This window comes from Sceloporus occidentalis, unplaced genomic scaffold (genome assembly GCF_023333645.1).
Source record: "Sceloporus occidentalis isolate IW3139 unplaced genomic scaffold, rSceOcc1.0.p SCAF_3, whole genome shotgun sequence".
Classification (NCBI taxonomy): Eukaryota; Metazoa; Chordata; class Lepidosauria; order Squamata; family Phrynosomatidae; genus Sceloporus; species Sceloporus occidentalis.
In genome coordinates this window covers 6,641,773-6,656,992 of record NW_028316983.1, presented here as the reverse complement: position 1 = coordinate 6,656,992, position 15,220 = coordinate 6,641,773, and the positions used below count along the sequence as shown (strand labels likewise).

General features: G+C 40.1%; 1 protein-coding gene across 1 annotated transcript; it reads right to left on the bottom strand.

The window, feature by feature from the left end:
* Positions 1 to 220: 220 nt before the first annotated feature.
* On the bottom strand, positions 221 to 8,935 carry LIME1 (Lck interacting transmembrane adaptor 1). The gene is made up of 4 exons (XM_089513320.1): positions 8,768 to 8,935; positions 4,428 to 4,473; positions 2,244 to 2,331; positions 221 to 612 (listed from the first exon to the last, which is right to left on the bottom strand). The coding sequence occupies exons 1-4, from the start codon at positions 8,887 to 8,889 to the stop codon at positions 221 to 223; spliced, it is 648 nt and encodes a 215-aa protein (XP_089369446.1). The 5' UTR covers positions 8,890 to 8,935.
* Positions 8,936 to 15,220: the final 6,285 nt, after the last annotated feature.

Sequence of the window (15,220 nt, the reverse complement as noted above, 5' to 3'; positions counted from 1 at the left end):
TAGGCTCAGGCAGAAGCAAATTGCTGCAAGCTTTCCTAACTTGTATGTTCTTCCATTAACAACATCTGTCTTCCTGGACACACTCTGATGTTGCTTGGCCATGTGTGCCCTGGGTTTCACCTGTGAAATTTGGCAGGGTAGGTTCTAAAATTTTGATGCCAACAGAACAAGGAAAACAACCGTGAGAATTTGTCTGTCGGGAACTAAAAAGGTAAATCTCTCATACCTTCAGTGGTGAAGGAGCCGAAGCCGTCTCTGTAGGGCTTGACTCTTGTAGTGCCTGTTTGGGCATCCCTTCTGTCTCAGCTGCATTCTTCTTCTTCTTCTTCCTTTTCTGCACCTTGGCGTACCCATCTGCCACACTATGGTCCTCTTTGCCCTTGGCAGTGACAGGGCTGGGCTCCCCCCATTTGTCTTCTTTCACGTCAACGGCTTCATACAGCACCTCCTGGGTTTGTTCTGGGAAGGTCAGGTTGGAGTAAGTCTCCTCAGGAGATATTAGATCTATTGATGGAGGCTGTGGCAGCTGCCTTTGGGGAAGGATGACAAAGCTGCAACTGGATACGGTCCCATCGTCTTCGCAATGGATGTTGACACTGGCTGGGCTAAGATCTAGAGGGAAAAGAAGTTAGGGGTAGCAGAGAAAGACACTCTGAGATCCAAAATACACTGCAAAAATAATCCGGTTTGAGACTGCTTTAACTGCCCTGGCTCAGTGCTATGGAATTCTGGGAACTGTAGTTCATTGTGGCCCAGAGCTCTCTGATAGAGAAGGCTAAATGTCTCATAAAACTACAGTTTCCAGAGTTTCGTACCATTGAGTCAAGGGCAATTAAAACAATCTCAAACTGGATTATTTCTGTAGTGTGTTTTGGACCCGAGTCTTATAGCCAATTCACTTGTTGCTTTTGTTGTGTACCTTCAAGTCTTTTCTGACTAATGGCGACTTAAGCTGCATCCGCACTGCAGAAGTAATCTGGTTTGACACCACTTTAACAGCCATGACTCAATGCTATGGGATTCTGGGAAGGGGAGTTTGTCTGCTTCTGCCAGTGCTCCATAGCACTGAGCCATGGCAATTAAGATGGTGTCAAACTGGATTATTTCTGCAGCATGGATGCAGCCCAGAAGGCTTTATCCAGCAAATGCAAACATAATGGATTGGGGACATTCATTACTGCACAGTTCTACCCTGCCCTAAACCCTTCCCAGCATGCCTTCCATTCCATTTTTATTATTTTCATTTTTTTAACACAATTGCACAATCAGGGCAACCCATTAGGTAAAAGGAAAGAAAATGAAATGAGAAAGGAGAAAAACAGTCTGCTTGGAAATAACAAGGAGGAAAGGGGAGAAGGATGGGGGGCAGAATCATATCTATTTGCACTACATGACTGCCTGCATATTGGAAATGCATCTGGAAAAACCTATCACACTTTCTCAATAGAGAAAAAGAAGCATGAGCGGCAGGTATTGAGAGGTTTTGCCCATCAGTGAAAAGGAGCACCCCAGAAACGGAGGGACTACAAACCAGCTACTGGACAGACACATCGTCATATGATAAGGTGTGGTCACAGATGCTGCTATCCTAGTCTAATACCACTTTTCAAGCCTTTCAGGTATCAAGGTCCCAAGCCAATTAGGGTTTTGCCATTACCAGCACCTTGAATGCAGACAATAGAATGTCCATAACTCAGTTTAAATCATTTCCCTGTCCCTTCCTGTCACTTAAGCACTCACTTAGGGTGTGTCCAGCAAATGTAGAAATAATGCAGTTTGACACCATTTTAAGTGCTTTTGCTTCATGGTTGGAGTTTTAGAAGGTCTTTCATGTTCTCTGCCAAAGGTCTTTCATGTTCTCTGCCAAAGAGAATATGTGCACACATATCCCAGCAGTGATGTTCAAACTTTGATCTTCCAGATGTTTTTTTTTACTTCACTTCCCATAATTCCTCACTGTTGGCCAAACTGCCTGGGGCTTCTGGGAGCTGAAGTCCCAAACATCTGAGGACCAAAGTTTGGGAACTACAGATGTTCTGGTCCTCAGATTTTGAGGACCAGTCCGGCAGCTCTTTCCTAAAACTGTGGGCCACATAATATTTGAATGTTCTTATCTACATGCATTTTTAAAAACTTCTATTTGATTTTATCTTATAAGCCACCATGAGTCCAAACTTGGGGGAGACAGTGAGATGTAAATAGACCAATAAATTTTAAAAATTGAGGAATGTGCAACAACTTACTCTTTGCTCTGGAATTTGTCTTGTCAAGCATCTGCAGCTTTGTGACCGAGCCCCTAAGGGGCAAAAGCTCAATCTGTCTCAATAGAGTCTGTGAAACATAAGAGAGAGAGAGAAAAGAAGGAAGATCACAATCGTGGAACATGTTTCTTCACCTCAGACCTGGGAAGAAACCAGCATTGCAGGGCTAGCTAAGAGGGTGCATTGCAAGCCTACTTGGGCATTTGCTTGAAGGAAGTGGGACATGCGCTTGGGCAGAAGATGGTTTAAGAAATCCTTGGGCTCACATCTACATGGATCACCAGGATGGAATGGCCAAGCACAGCTTCCTAATTTGAATCCATTGGTTCACGTTCTAGCCTCTGGAACAGCAGAAAACAAGCTAACACCATATTTTATATTGTCTTCCCTTCAGATATTTAAAGACAATTATCATGTCATCTCTCAGTCTTCTCTTCTCCAAGTTTACATGCCGGTATACCCAGCTTCCTAAGCAGTTCTTTATAGCTCTTGGCTTCCAGAGCTGATAGAACTTGGTTTCAAAAGGGATCTTTTTGTTCTTTCAGGTCTGCCTTCCTCAAATCTGGCATTTGTTTCTCTACATGGACTACAAAGCTCATGCTAGGATTGCTGTTTGAAAATGTGTGGAGACCAGCACACCTGGGAATAGTGAGGATGGAGGAAGCTGTTCCAAAGTGTGAGGTCTCATGTTATATACAAGGTCTTCAAGTAGTAGAAACCAATTCAGAATATAATCAAAGAGTGGGAGAAGTTATTGAAAAGAGTTACGATACATGAGAAAAATACCAAATACTTTCCTTTCATACAGGGCCTATTTGAGGGCCTTCATCTTCTGCCAAGCAAACAAATAATTCCCTCTACCCCCATTTAATTCAAAGAGTACCATATACAGTTGGTCTCCTTATCCACAAATTTTTTTATCCACGGATTTAAGCATCCACAGACTGAAAATATTAAAAATATATATACTGTATATAAATTCCAAATAGCAAACCTTGATTTTCCATTTTATATAAGGGACACCATTTTGCTATGCCATAATATCTAATGGGACTTGAGCATCCATGGATTTTGTTACCCATGGGGGCTCCTGGAACCAAACCCCAGTGGATAACAAGGACCCACTGTATATTCGACTATAAGTTGACTTTATATATAAATCGAGGGCTAGTTTTTTGGGCCAAAATTATGGATAAATTGAAGATAAAACTTATGGGCATGTAATAAAGGATGTAAAGGACAAAGTAAAGGAAAATGATAACCAAAAACTTGCAAATTTCTGGCAAGGATGGTGTTTCTTTTAGGTGCTCCCCAAGAGAGATTAAACTGTTGCTTTCTGTCACTCTACTTAGTAAAGGGGATGGCTGCTTTCCCCCACTTTTTTTCCTTTTGATAAGATTTAAAGTACAGTAGTAAGTCAACCCAGGTTTTTGGGGTCAATTTTCTGACTAAAATTTCTAGACTTAAAGATGAGTATATACAGTAATTTTCTTCTTCTTTTCTTTGTCTAGACCAGGGGTAGGTAACCTGCGGCCCGCGGGCCGGATGCAGCCCGGCAAGGCCTTGGGACTGGCCCCAGCCCGGTCCTGCCGCCGATTGCCGCCGGGGCCTTTGGGGGGCAATTGTCTATAGAAGCCTCAGAAACATGCATTTATATTAACATTTTTTAAAAAATCAGCAAATTTTTTTGTGTGTCCTCCATTTTTTTAAAAAAAAGTGTCTTCCATTTGAAAATGTTGTCCTACATTTGTCCTGGTTTATTTATATATTTAATTAAAAAAAAACCAAACATTTAATTATTTATTTTTTGGCTTCGGCCCCCCAGTTGTCTGAGGGACAGCAACCCGGCCCCCGGCTCAAAAAGGTTGCCTACCCCTGGTCTAGACTAAGTGGAGAATCTAGAAAGTTAGGTGAAATCACTTTTAAAAAGTGACAAGATAACTCAGTGACTTCATGACTTAACTCTAAGCTCTGGGAAAAACATGCATACGCTTGCCTGAGATCTGGGAACACTACCTCCATGAATAGCATTCATCTTTAGTACAAAATGGATTGCATTTTGTCACATCCAAATGTCCAAATTCCACCAAGCGCCCTGCTTTGAGTACATGATGAGGCTTCCAATGATTGTTTTAAAAAATGAACAAAAGTAAGAGGTGTACTCACTGCTTCCGCTAGCAATTCACCGTCCTGAAGCGGGATCCTGTTCTTCCTGAATGATGAAAAAGAGATGCAATGCATCATCAGGCAGTACTATCATTTCATCAGTTCATATTATCTTTTCTTGCAGCCTACACATCAGATAAGAACTTGTCTTAAAAATACACATTTTAGTAAAAATGCACACAATGCATTTTAATATATCTAAGACACATTCAGTGCTTATTTTTTTAAAAAATAAAATAATAAATATACTCTTTTCTATAATAACAAGTAAAATAAATATAATATAAAATACAATACAATATAACAAAAATTAAACAGTCATAAGTGATGTATTGAGAACAGCCAGGTTAAAAAAACTGGCTATTTGCTCAGTGTCTGACTTGTCTGTTCACACTACACAGTGATCCCTTTTCATTGATGACCCTGGAATGTATATATCGACTATCTGGCCCTTTTGTTGTTAGTATTACTATGTTGTTTTTAATGCTGTTTTTAATTGATTTTATTGGTATGTTTTTATATATAATTGTTTGTAGCATTCCCGCTGGCAAGCCCCGGGATGCGACCCCCTCCCAGGATAGCAATGTTCATCAAGATTGAGATGTGGCAATCCCGTTGGCAGACCACAGGATTGCGACCCTCTTTCAGGGTGACAATGCTTTATCCATAATTAGATAGATAAGCCCATGTTGACTCGGCTGGGCTAGTCTATACATCCTGCTTCCTTTGCTAATTGGAACTCACCTAAGCACATACTGGTCACATAACCTAGCAAATGATTGTAAGACAGACAATGAGTTAAAGTAAACATTATGACAATAAAAGGCCCAGCCAAGACCTGGCTGGAGAGAAGCTTGTGCACCCCCATTCCTGTCTCTGCGTCTCTTTGCCGCGACAATTGTTCGCCGCTTTGATCAAAATTTTGGAAAAGCGGGTTACAAATAAACTATATTATTATTATTATTATTATTATTATTATTATTATTATTGCACTATAATTCCACTTTAACAGCCATGGCATTGTAGGTTGATGAGATACTAAAGCGCTCTGGCAAGTGATTCAAAATCTCCCTCCCTAAACTGCAAATCCCAGAATCCAAAGGATTCTGCCATGGTAGTTAAACTAGAATCATAGTGCTATAATTTTATAGTATGAATGGGTCCAAATGATAGCAGTTTCAGCTTTGGATCCATCCTACAGGATCCTGGAATTCATCATTTGTTGAGGTGCTTAAAATTCTCTACCCCACTCCCCTGTGCTATAATAATAGGTTGTTACTGTGTGCATTCAAATGGTTTCCGACTTATAGTGACCCTACAGTGAAGAGACCATGGGATTTTCTTGGCAAGATGTGTTCAGAGGAGGTTTGCCATTGCCTTCTCCTGAGGCTGAGAGAGTGTGACTTACTCATCCAGTGAGTTTCATGGCCAAGCTGGGAATCGAACCCTGGTCCCTAGAGTCATCTTATTGGAAATTGAAGGAGAGACGGGTCTGATCTGCACTGCAGAAATAAGGCAGTTTGACAGCACTTTGACTGCCATGGCTCAATGCTCTGCAATCCTGGGATTCATAATTTGTTGTGGCACCAAAACTCTTAGACAGAGAAGGCTAAAATGTCTCATGAAACTACAAATCCCAGAATTCCATAGCACCGAGTCATAGCATATTAGACCAGACCATGGACACTTCTGTCAATAGTCTCCTAGACCACAACAGATTTAATGTTTTCATTCAGTCTCCAATTTTTAGCATTGGAGTAATGTAATATTTGATATTATAGTCAAGCCTTTAGAAATACAGTTTTGGCCATTCCAAGAAAAGGAGCAGGCAAAATATCCCAGCAAATGCAAACACAGCAAATAGAAGAGTACTAAGTATGAAGGATTTTGTGCATCACATCTTCTGCAATGCTGGAAATTTATGGATTGAATGAACATCTCATTCTTTTATCCTTTTGGGAGGCTGTTTGCAGTCATATCTTGGCTCTGCATTGGGCCTCTTCCATAGATTTTTTAAATTTTTTATCAATATTTATTGAAATTTAAGGAACATACAAAAACATACAAAATATATTAGCATACAAAACATATAAACATATAAAACAAAGATTTATTTTTAGCCAGGCCTTGGTTTGCTGCTGCGATGGTATGATCAGGGTTTTTAGTTTGTTTTAATTATGTTTTATGCTTTGATATTGTGTTTTTAATCTGTCATATTTTTTAATACTTTCTTAAGGAGGGGAGGGATTATAATGTTTTTAATTTTATATCTTACTCTTGTTATATTTACTGTTGTCAACTGCCCGGATTGGTTCGCCACAGGGCGGTATACAAATTATTATTATTATTATTATTATTATTATTATTATTATTATTATTATCTAAAGGGCAAATGCTGTCTCTCTGATTTTTCTTTCTTTCTTCCAGTACGTAAGAGTTAAAAGTGTTCTGGTGCAAACGTACTATTTTACTGATGGAGAAAGAAACATTTTTAGTCCTTTTTGTCCTGAAATTAAAATGAACCTCCCTTGCGGGTGGGAATAAAACGTTGCAGCTGGTGATGGAAACTGGCAGGAAAAGGCCAAGGACAACGAAAATACTGTTTCGATTTTTTAAAAAATGAAAAAGGAACTACAGCAACAAATGCTGTAACTTTTGCCCCATCTGGAGCAGCTGAGTAAGTTAATGTTTGTTGCTTTCTCTTTCTGTAATAGTTAATGCTTACTGTTTAACATGCCACGGGCTCAAAAGAAATAAAATAAATAAATCATCCAGAGCAACTCAGTAAGTAAATGAGTAACCCTTGCCTCTTCTCAATGACAGGCCTACAGCAGTGAGCAATTTTGCTGGATCTGGGCCCAGCTTTTGGCTTCTGGGGCTTTTTTGGAGGTCAAAAGGACTGCCAAACATAGACTCATAGAGTTGGAAGGCACCGCAAGGGCCGTCCAGTCCAACCCCATTCTGCCATGCAGGAACTCTCCATCAAAATATCCCCGACAGATGGCCATCCAGCGTCTGCTTAAAGACCTCCAATGAAGGAGACTCCACTACACTCAGAGGAAGGAGTGTGTTCCACTGTCTAACAGCCCTTACTGTCTGGAAGTTCCTCCTAATGTTGAGGTGGAATCTCTTTTCCTGCAGCTTGCATCCATTGCTCCGGGTCCTATTCTCTGGAGTAGTAGAAAACAAGCTTGCTCCCTCCTCAATGTGACACCCCTTCAAATACTTAAACAGGGCTAGCATATCCCCTCTTAGCTGTCTCTTCTCCAGGCTAATCATGCAGAGGAGGAATGAAAGCTGAAGTGGCTGGAAGTTCACTTCTTATTTTCTTTTTAAAAATTAAGTAATCTGGGGTGTTAGAAAGTGCAGTGGGGGCTAAGCTGCTTTAAAAGGTGACTTGCAGATACCGGAGATTTCCAATAACACAATTCACTTCTTTCCCCATGAAAAAACACAAATATTTAGACAGACGGAGGGCTGCAGAAATGGACTTGGATGTAGATTATTACAGGCTGTATTTTGCTACCCTTGGAATAGCTGGGAAAGTGAGTGTTTGTAGTGGTTTAGACTAGGGCTTAGTCTGCATTGCAGAAATAAAGTAGTTTGACACTGCTTTAACAGCCATGGCTCAATACTGTGAAATTCTGGGACTTGTAGTTTTGTGAGATATTTAGCCTTCTCTGTCACAGAGCTCTAGTGTCCCATCAAACTAAAACCTCAGAATTCCACAGCATTTAGCCATGGCAGTTAAAGTGGTGTCAAATGCATTATTTTTGTAATGCAGATGCAGACTAGGACTCCAGGAGGCCATGGTTCAAATCTCCATTCAGTCGTGGAAATCTACTGAGTTGTGCTATTCAACTGTCCTGATTCAGCCGGGACAGTTCCCTATAATCCTCTGTCACTCCATTGCTCCAACAGCTTTGAAAATAGCCCAGTTTCTTTCTCCTCCTCCAGCTTTCCTACTTTGTTCACAGCTTAATTCTGTTGCTGCAAACTGAGTTCAAACTGCAAAATAGAAAAGTAATTTATATTCCATTAACTCATTCTGGGGAGAAGGGTGGAATCTTTCCCTCCCCAGACCCCAGAAGGCTCAGGCAAAAGCAAACTGCTGCACCTTCTCCTAGCTTATGTCTTCTTCCTCATTAATAACTTCAAATTCTTATATTTGCTCTGCTTGCGTTCCCTTGTCAATGTTGCCTCCCCAGTTTCCATTTTTGGATGCCTAAATTACATTGCTAAAGGCTTGCTTGAACTTTTAAATTATTGCAATGCAAGAAATTTGGAGACTGAGGTTTTCCCATTACCGATTACAGAGCGGAGATCTCTTGGGCACCTACCTTTGGCAAAGAGTACACAGAATCAAGAAACAAGCGGTGATCGCAAAGAGGGACACAGCCAAGAAAGCAGGGAAGATGCTTCCAACCATCCCTCCTTCAGTGTCTGGAGCCATAAATGACATTTCCTTGCACAACACGATGTGCAAGGATGCTGCAGAAAGAAAGAAGGCCAAAAATTAGAGTCGTGGAATCATAGCTAAAAGATGACAAAACACAAAACCAAAATACGTTTAAATACATCCATCACCTTTACCTGCAGCTGCAACGTTTTCAATAAAGCGTGTTCTCAGTTGAACAGCCCAACCTAGGAATCTATCAGTTCTAATGGTTACATAGGATATTTTTAGTGTAAGCCGCTGCGATCGTTTGGAGAAGCGGGAAGAAAATGTTAAAATTGTACATTTTAAACAAGGAATTTTAAACGTAGATTGTCTAAATGCGCATGTGCCTTGGAAAATGACATAGCTGTTTGTTAAAACTGTACATTTTAAACGAGGAATTTTAAACATGGATTGTTTTCATATCTATGTGTCTTGGAAACTGAGACAGCCATTTGTGAAAAATGTAAATTTTAAATGAGGAATTTTAAATATAGATATGTTTCAATATGTGTCGTGTTTGTTCTTTTAACTGATGTACTTTTTAATTGATGTTGTATTCTTAACTGATGCATACTTGTTGGTCTGTTTGTTCCTCGCCTCGATCTAAGGGAAAGGCGGATAAGAAATAAATAATAAATAAATATTATTATTATAACGTGGGCAGTGTGTTATCTGGTCTCCGTACCCAAAGAACAAAGGGAGGCCATTGTATTTGGCCAATGCAGACAGGATCTTTCTTTGTTGTTGTGTGCCTCCAAGTCATTTTTTTTTTACTTATGGCAACCCTAAGGCATACCATAGAATGTTCTTTTCAAGTTTCTTCAGAGGAGGTTTGCCCTAGCCTTCCTCTGAGGCTGAGAGAGTGTGACTTGCCCAAGGTCACCCAGTGGGTTTTTATGCTCAAGTGCAGAACTGAACCCTGATCGCTATAGTCATAGTCCAACATTCAAACCATGAAACCATGCTGGGTCTTCCTGGTAAGAATTATGTAGAGGACTTTTGTCATTGTCTTCTTCTGAGCAGAGAATCTTAGCCCCAAACCACCATACTATACTGGCTCCCAATAGGCATTTCATCTCAACTTATATGGAGATATAGATGCTGCATTAAGAGTTAACAAGGCTTAAATGCAAGGTACCGTTTCCAGAAACTTAAAATTTCATCTGAGTGTGCACCTTGAGCAGTGGATCAATATCAAGAAACCAAGGCTACATATATACCAAAGAAATAATGCAGGTTAACACCATTTTAAGTGCTATAGCTTCATCCTATGGAATCCTGTGATTCATAGTTTTGCAAGGTCTTTAGCCTTCTCTGTGAAAGAGTGCCGGTGCTTCACCAAACTACACATCCCAGGATTCTGTAGGATAAAGCCATGACAATTAAAGTGGTGTCAAACTGCTTTGTTTCTGTAGTGTGGATATGCCCCAAAAGACCATAGAACACTCCTTCTCACACATTCCCAAAAAAGCGAGGCAATGTCATGGTGCTCTGCACCTGTCGATGGAGCTGCACTCGGTGCAACGGATTTCCTGTCTCTCCAAGCCACAAGGGCAGCAAATTTGAGAAGGCGGTCCCTGCATGCGCCAACTGCCAACCACCATCTGCAGGTTGTGGTCTCTGTTCCCAATGCATGTTGCAAATGAAAATGAATTGTTCTGCAGCCTGAGATATTTGCTCAAAGGCCAAACTACCCAGAGGGCTGAGTGCAGCATCCCTTCTCAAGTGCAGCATCCCTCACATCCCTCCCAGTGTCAGTGCCATAATCCTAGCATAGGTGCATGGAAAATACTGGGAAGTGTGAAAGTAAAGCCTTTCACGACCGGCATCTATAGTTTTTTGGGCTAGGTGGCCATGTTCTAGAAGATTTTATTCCTGACGTTGCGCCCGCATCTGTGGCTGACATCTTCAGAGAAAGATATTCCTGTGAAGGTTTCTTTCTCTCTAGGAGCCATATTGGGCCTCACTCTGGGAGAAAGGAGGCATACAAATAAAATAAATAACATTAAATTAATTATTTAGATCCACTTCTACTCGAAATGGTAGTCCATGGACAAGTGCTAGTCCACGAGCCGCTGACTGCCAGTCCATGGCAAATTTTCAGGATACAATGTGATTATCATATACTATAGCACAAATATAATACTGGTCCTTGGAAGACCAGGAAAAATATTCCTTCCCATCCACTATGTGAGATAGTTTGAGATGCAGATCATTAGACAAAGAGACATGTAGAGTATGCTGCAACCACAGTTCCAATAAGTGACTCTGTCATCATGCAGTAATAGAGCTTGTAAGTAAAGCAGTCATCTGTAGTTACCCATAACAAACTACTTTTTTGCAAGAAAGATGGAACAACATGATATTTCAAGGATCATGTAATGTGTAGGAATGGAGTTGTTTTATTGGTGGAAGGAGTAATGGTTTCAAGGACCCTTTCAAGGTTCCTTTTTAAGGTCACCTTAAACGTTTATAGAGGCACTTTTACAGAAATGTCTGCAAGTTTTACACCATTCTCTTTATCAATCCCTTTAGGGGAAGGAAAACGACTAAATAAGAGAATATAGAAAGTTAAGCTTGATTTAAAATATTATGCATGGGATGGAGAAAGTGGACAGAATACAGAGCTTGGAAAGTGACCTGTTGGATTACAATTCCCAGAATCCTCCAAGACATATGGGAGTTGTAGTGCAAAAAGTAACCTCTCTTCATAACCCAGAACTCTGGTTCATTCAATTCAAAGTGACTGGCAGTAGATTTAGGAGTGAAGACTTCTAATGCTTTTTGGAAAGGATGCAAAAATACATCTCTTTCAGCTAGTCTTTAAAACTGTTTTGTTGTTTGTTGATTATTGCAGTGTTTTTAATAGACTTAATTATTATGATATTATGGTGCTTTTATTTTAATTTATGTTTTGCTTACAGAGCCAGGACATTTCATTCATGAAACACATAGTCAAGTTATTCTGGAATACCAGTTTGCAAAGGGATCTTGTAGCATTTTTGTGACTATGGTCCAAAATACACTGCAGAAATAATCCAGTTTGAGACTGATTTAACTGCCCTGGTTCAGTGCTAGGGAATCCTGGGAATTGTAGTTTATTGTGGCATCAGAAGTCTCTGACAGGGAAAGCCAAATGTGTCACAAAGCTACAATTCACAGAATTCCCTAGCATTGAGCCAGGGCAGTTAAAGTGGTCTCAAACTGGATTATTTCTGCAGTGTGTTTTGGTTCAATTTTTGTGGATGGAGTCTACTTCCTCAGATGCAACATCATTCTCGCAGTTAAGTCGCAAAGGTGCTACAACATCACTTTACTATCAAGGTTGTCTTTTCTTTTCTAGTAATGTCTTTAACCCTAACAGATGCAGTTTCAGATGAACAACAAATAATTTTAAAACGACCTGCTTTTCCTATTATTACTGAATTTCATCTGCAGTTCGCTGCCATATTCTCCTATTTCATCCAGCCGCTCTGCAATCCCCAATTGTCTACTTCCAGCCAAAAAGAAAGGCGGCTTCCTTCTTCTTTGGTGGTCAGATGGACCTTTGGAGGTTGGATGGCCATCTCTCAGGAGTAGTTCAGTTGTGTATTCACTGCTGCTGCAACAAACGACACTTCACAGAATTCCATAGCATTGAGCCATGGCAGTTAAAGTGGTATCAACCTGGATTATTCCTACTGCAGTACTGATGCAGCCTTTGATTCTATGGTCCTATGAAATTTGGTCATTATATTGTAGAATTCACTTCCACAAGATGTAGCAATCCCTGCCAACTTCAGTGAATTTTAAAGGGATCAGATCCATTGCTATCATTCATAGCTATAAATTCACAACTATCAATGGTACCAGATATGATGACTGTATATTACCTCCTGTACCAGAGGCAACATGCCTCTCAGCATCAGGTGCTTAAGAAAACAAGGACAGTTCTATTGAACTGAAAGCTGCCTCGATCTTATTGGAGAGGCGGAATAATTATAATTATTATTATATCCTACTTCTGAGGAGCCTCTGACTGGCCACCATAAGAAAGAGAATGATGAACTATTAGGACCTGCGATTGATCCAATATGGCTTTTCAGCAAAATCACATCTGAAACCTAGGCTAGCCCACGCAGTCTCTCTATTGCAACTGCAATGGGGTTTCCAATGTTTCTCTGTTAAGTGGGATTTATGCCTTAAGTGTGCCCAGGATTCCCGCCTTAGAAAGACAGGTTTTAGGTGTTGCAGTGAGAGTTATAGTTCAGAAGGATAACCTATGAAGATTACTTACTTCAGTCATTCAGGGGCTTGAAGAGACCAAGTGAAGAGGAGCACATTTCTATGATCTGGAAAAACTGAATCCTTTTAGGTCGGTCTGCTTTTGCTGTTTTCAGGAGCAAAGATCCAGACCCATCTACCTTCTTTGGTGTCTGCAGGCACCCAGGGTTCTCTCTCTCAGCCAGTGTTTTGAAGAGGAGGTGGGTAAATTCTGAGCTGAGGCAGCGTGGTCGAGTATGTGATGTGCTTCCTGCCCACATCATGCAATTGCTTCTCTTTTCAAAACCAAACACTGAAAAGGAAAAACAACCTGCCAGGTGGATGTAAAAAGAACCGTGCTCCACTCTGCACGCATAAAGATCAGCTAGCAAGACATCTTCCCTTTGTGTTATCCCATGGAGGGCTATCAAAGGCTACAGAGCTAGTAGCATAAGCCAATGACAGCTGAGTGAATTTTTTATGGGCAGCAGCAATAGGGTACATCTCAAAAGGAGATGTCGCAGTTGCAACGGAGGATGGTAGTGCTTTTATGTCCTTCTTATTGGATTCCCAAGGCAGGACATTGAGCACAGGGTGCTAAGCCTAGATCTGATAAAGCAGCTACAGAGCTGAATTAAGTCAAAGCCCATCCAGTCCCACTCCCCCATAGATCACATCACACTTGGTGACAAACCACATTGTGCTTTGAAATCTGGTCTGACTTTTGAATCTTTTGCATTTGAGTGTCAAAGCAGCATCACACTTTGCTGACATATTCTGATGGCTACACTTAACCCGGACATTTTTTTTCCTGCATGCAAAATATGCACACCGTACCAGAGATTGATCTTACTTTTTGGAGAAACAAATAGACAGAGTACCTTCAGGACACTAAGAGTGCTTTTGCAGAAGTCATGTCAAGTTCAGTGGGCTTACACTGGGGAAGGCATGTAAGACTGCGAAGTGTATAAGGTCCAAAGAAGGGGCTTGAAACTGGCAGAAAGCATGAGAAGTTATGGGGCATGACCTGCGACTCAAATGCTCCATTCAACTATTCTATGAAAATCAGCAACTTGCTTACTATTACGAGGGAACAAAGAGTGTATACCATCACATCTCCAGAACCATATAAAGAAACCTTAAGAGCACACTGATTCTAAAATGGTTCTGTTGTCTGAAACCCAATCCTATGCATTTTGGTTTAGAAATGAGCCTCCTCAGGTGTTTTCCTCTTCATCATCCTTTTTCACTCACTTGGAATTGCTTCCCTGAAAATCTGCATTGTTCTTTGCCTCATTGTTTTTAAATCTTAAATAAAAAACTTATTTTCCAAAGCTTTGGGAAATGTAATTTAATATTGTTTTAGAACTGAATATATATTTTGTTATACGTATGCGTAAATTTGCTTTATATTATATTGCATTGGTTTTGGTATTTCTATCTGAATAATTCATTTTATAATTTTATTGCAGAATGTTTAGATAGATAGATAGATAGATAGATAGATAGATAGATAGATAGATTATTCCTTCCTTCCTTGTGTGGGTGTGCATGTGTGGGTGTGTACTAGATTTTACTTCTTTGGCAGGGCTGGCTGTTCTTTGTTGTTCTTTTATTTGTAAAGCACTATGTACACTGACAATGCTATATAAATAGATGACGATAGATAATAACTGCCATGCCTGCATTTAATAAGATTTCCTAAACACAAAAGGCAGCATATTAAAAAAAAATTGAGAAAATTCCCCACAACCATTTCAAAAGATACCCCAACTTCTCCATAAAGTGTAGCAAGTAAATGCTACAAGTTCTGGTGCCAACTGTAGTTAACCCAGATATCTCTTACTATGCTTGCCACCATATGTGGAATAGTTTAGGTTTTTTCCTTCTTCTTTTTTTACACTAAGTGAGAAGTGAACAATTCACATAAGTTGTTTAAACAGAAGTCTGAATGAATCCTATCCAGTAGCACAAAAATGAAGTCCAACTTCTAGCAAAGAAGCCAGACATTTATACTTATCTAAGACTACAATAATGTGTCACTATGACTGCCATTGTTTGATAAATTGATAAATGGTAAACTGAAGCAGAAGTAGTAGTAATTTGAAAA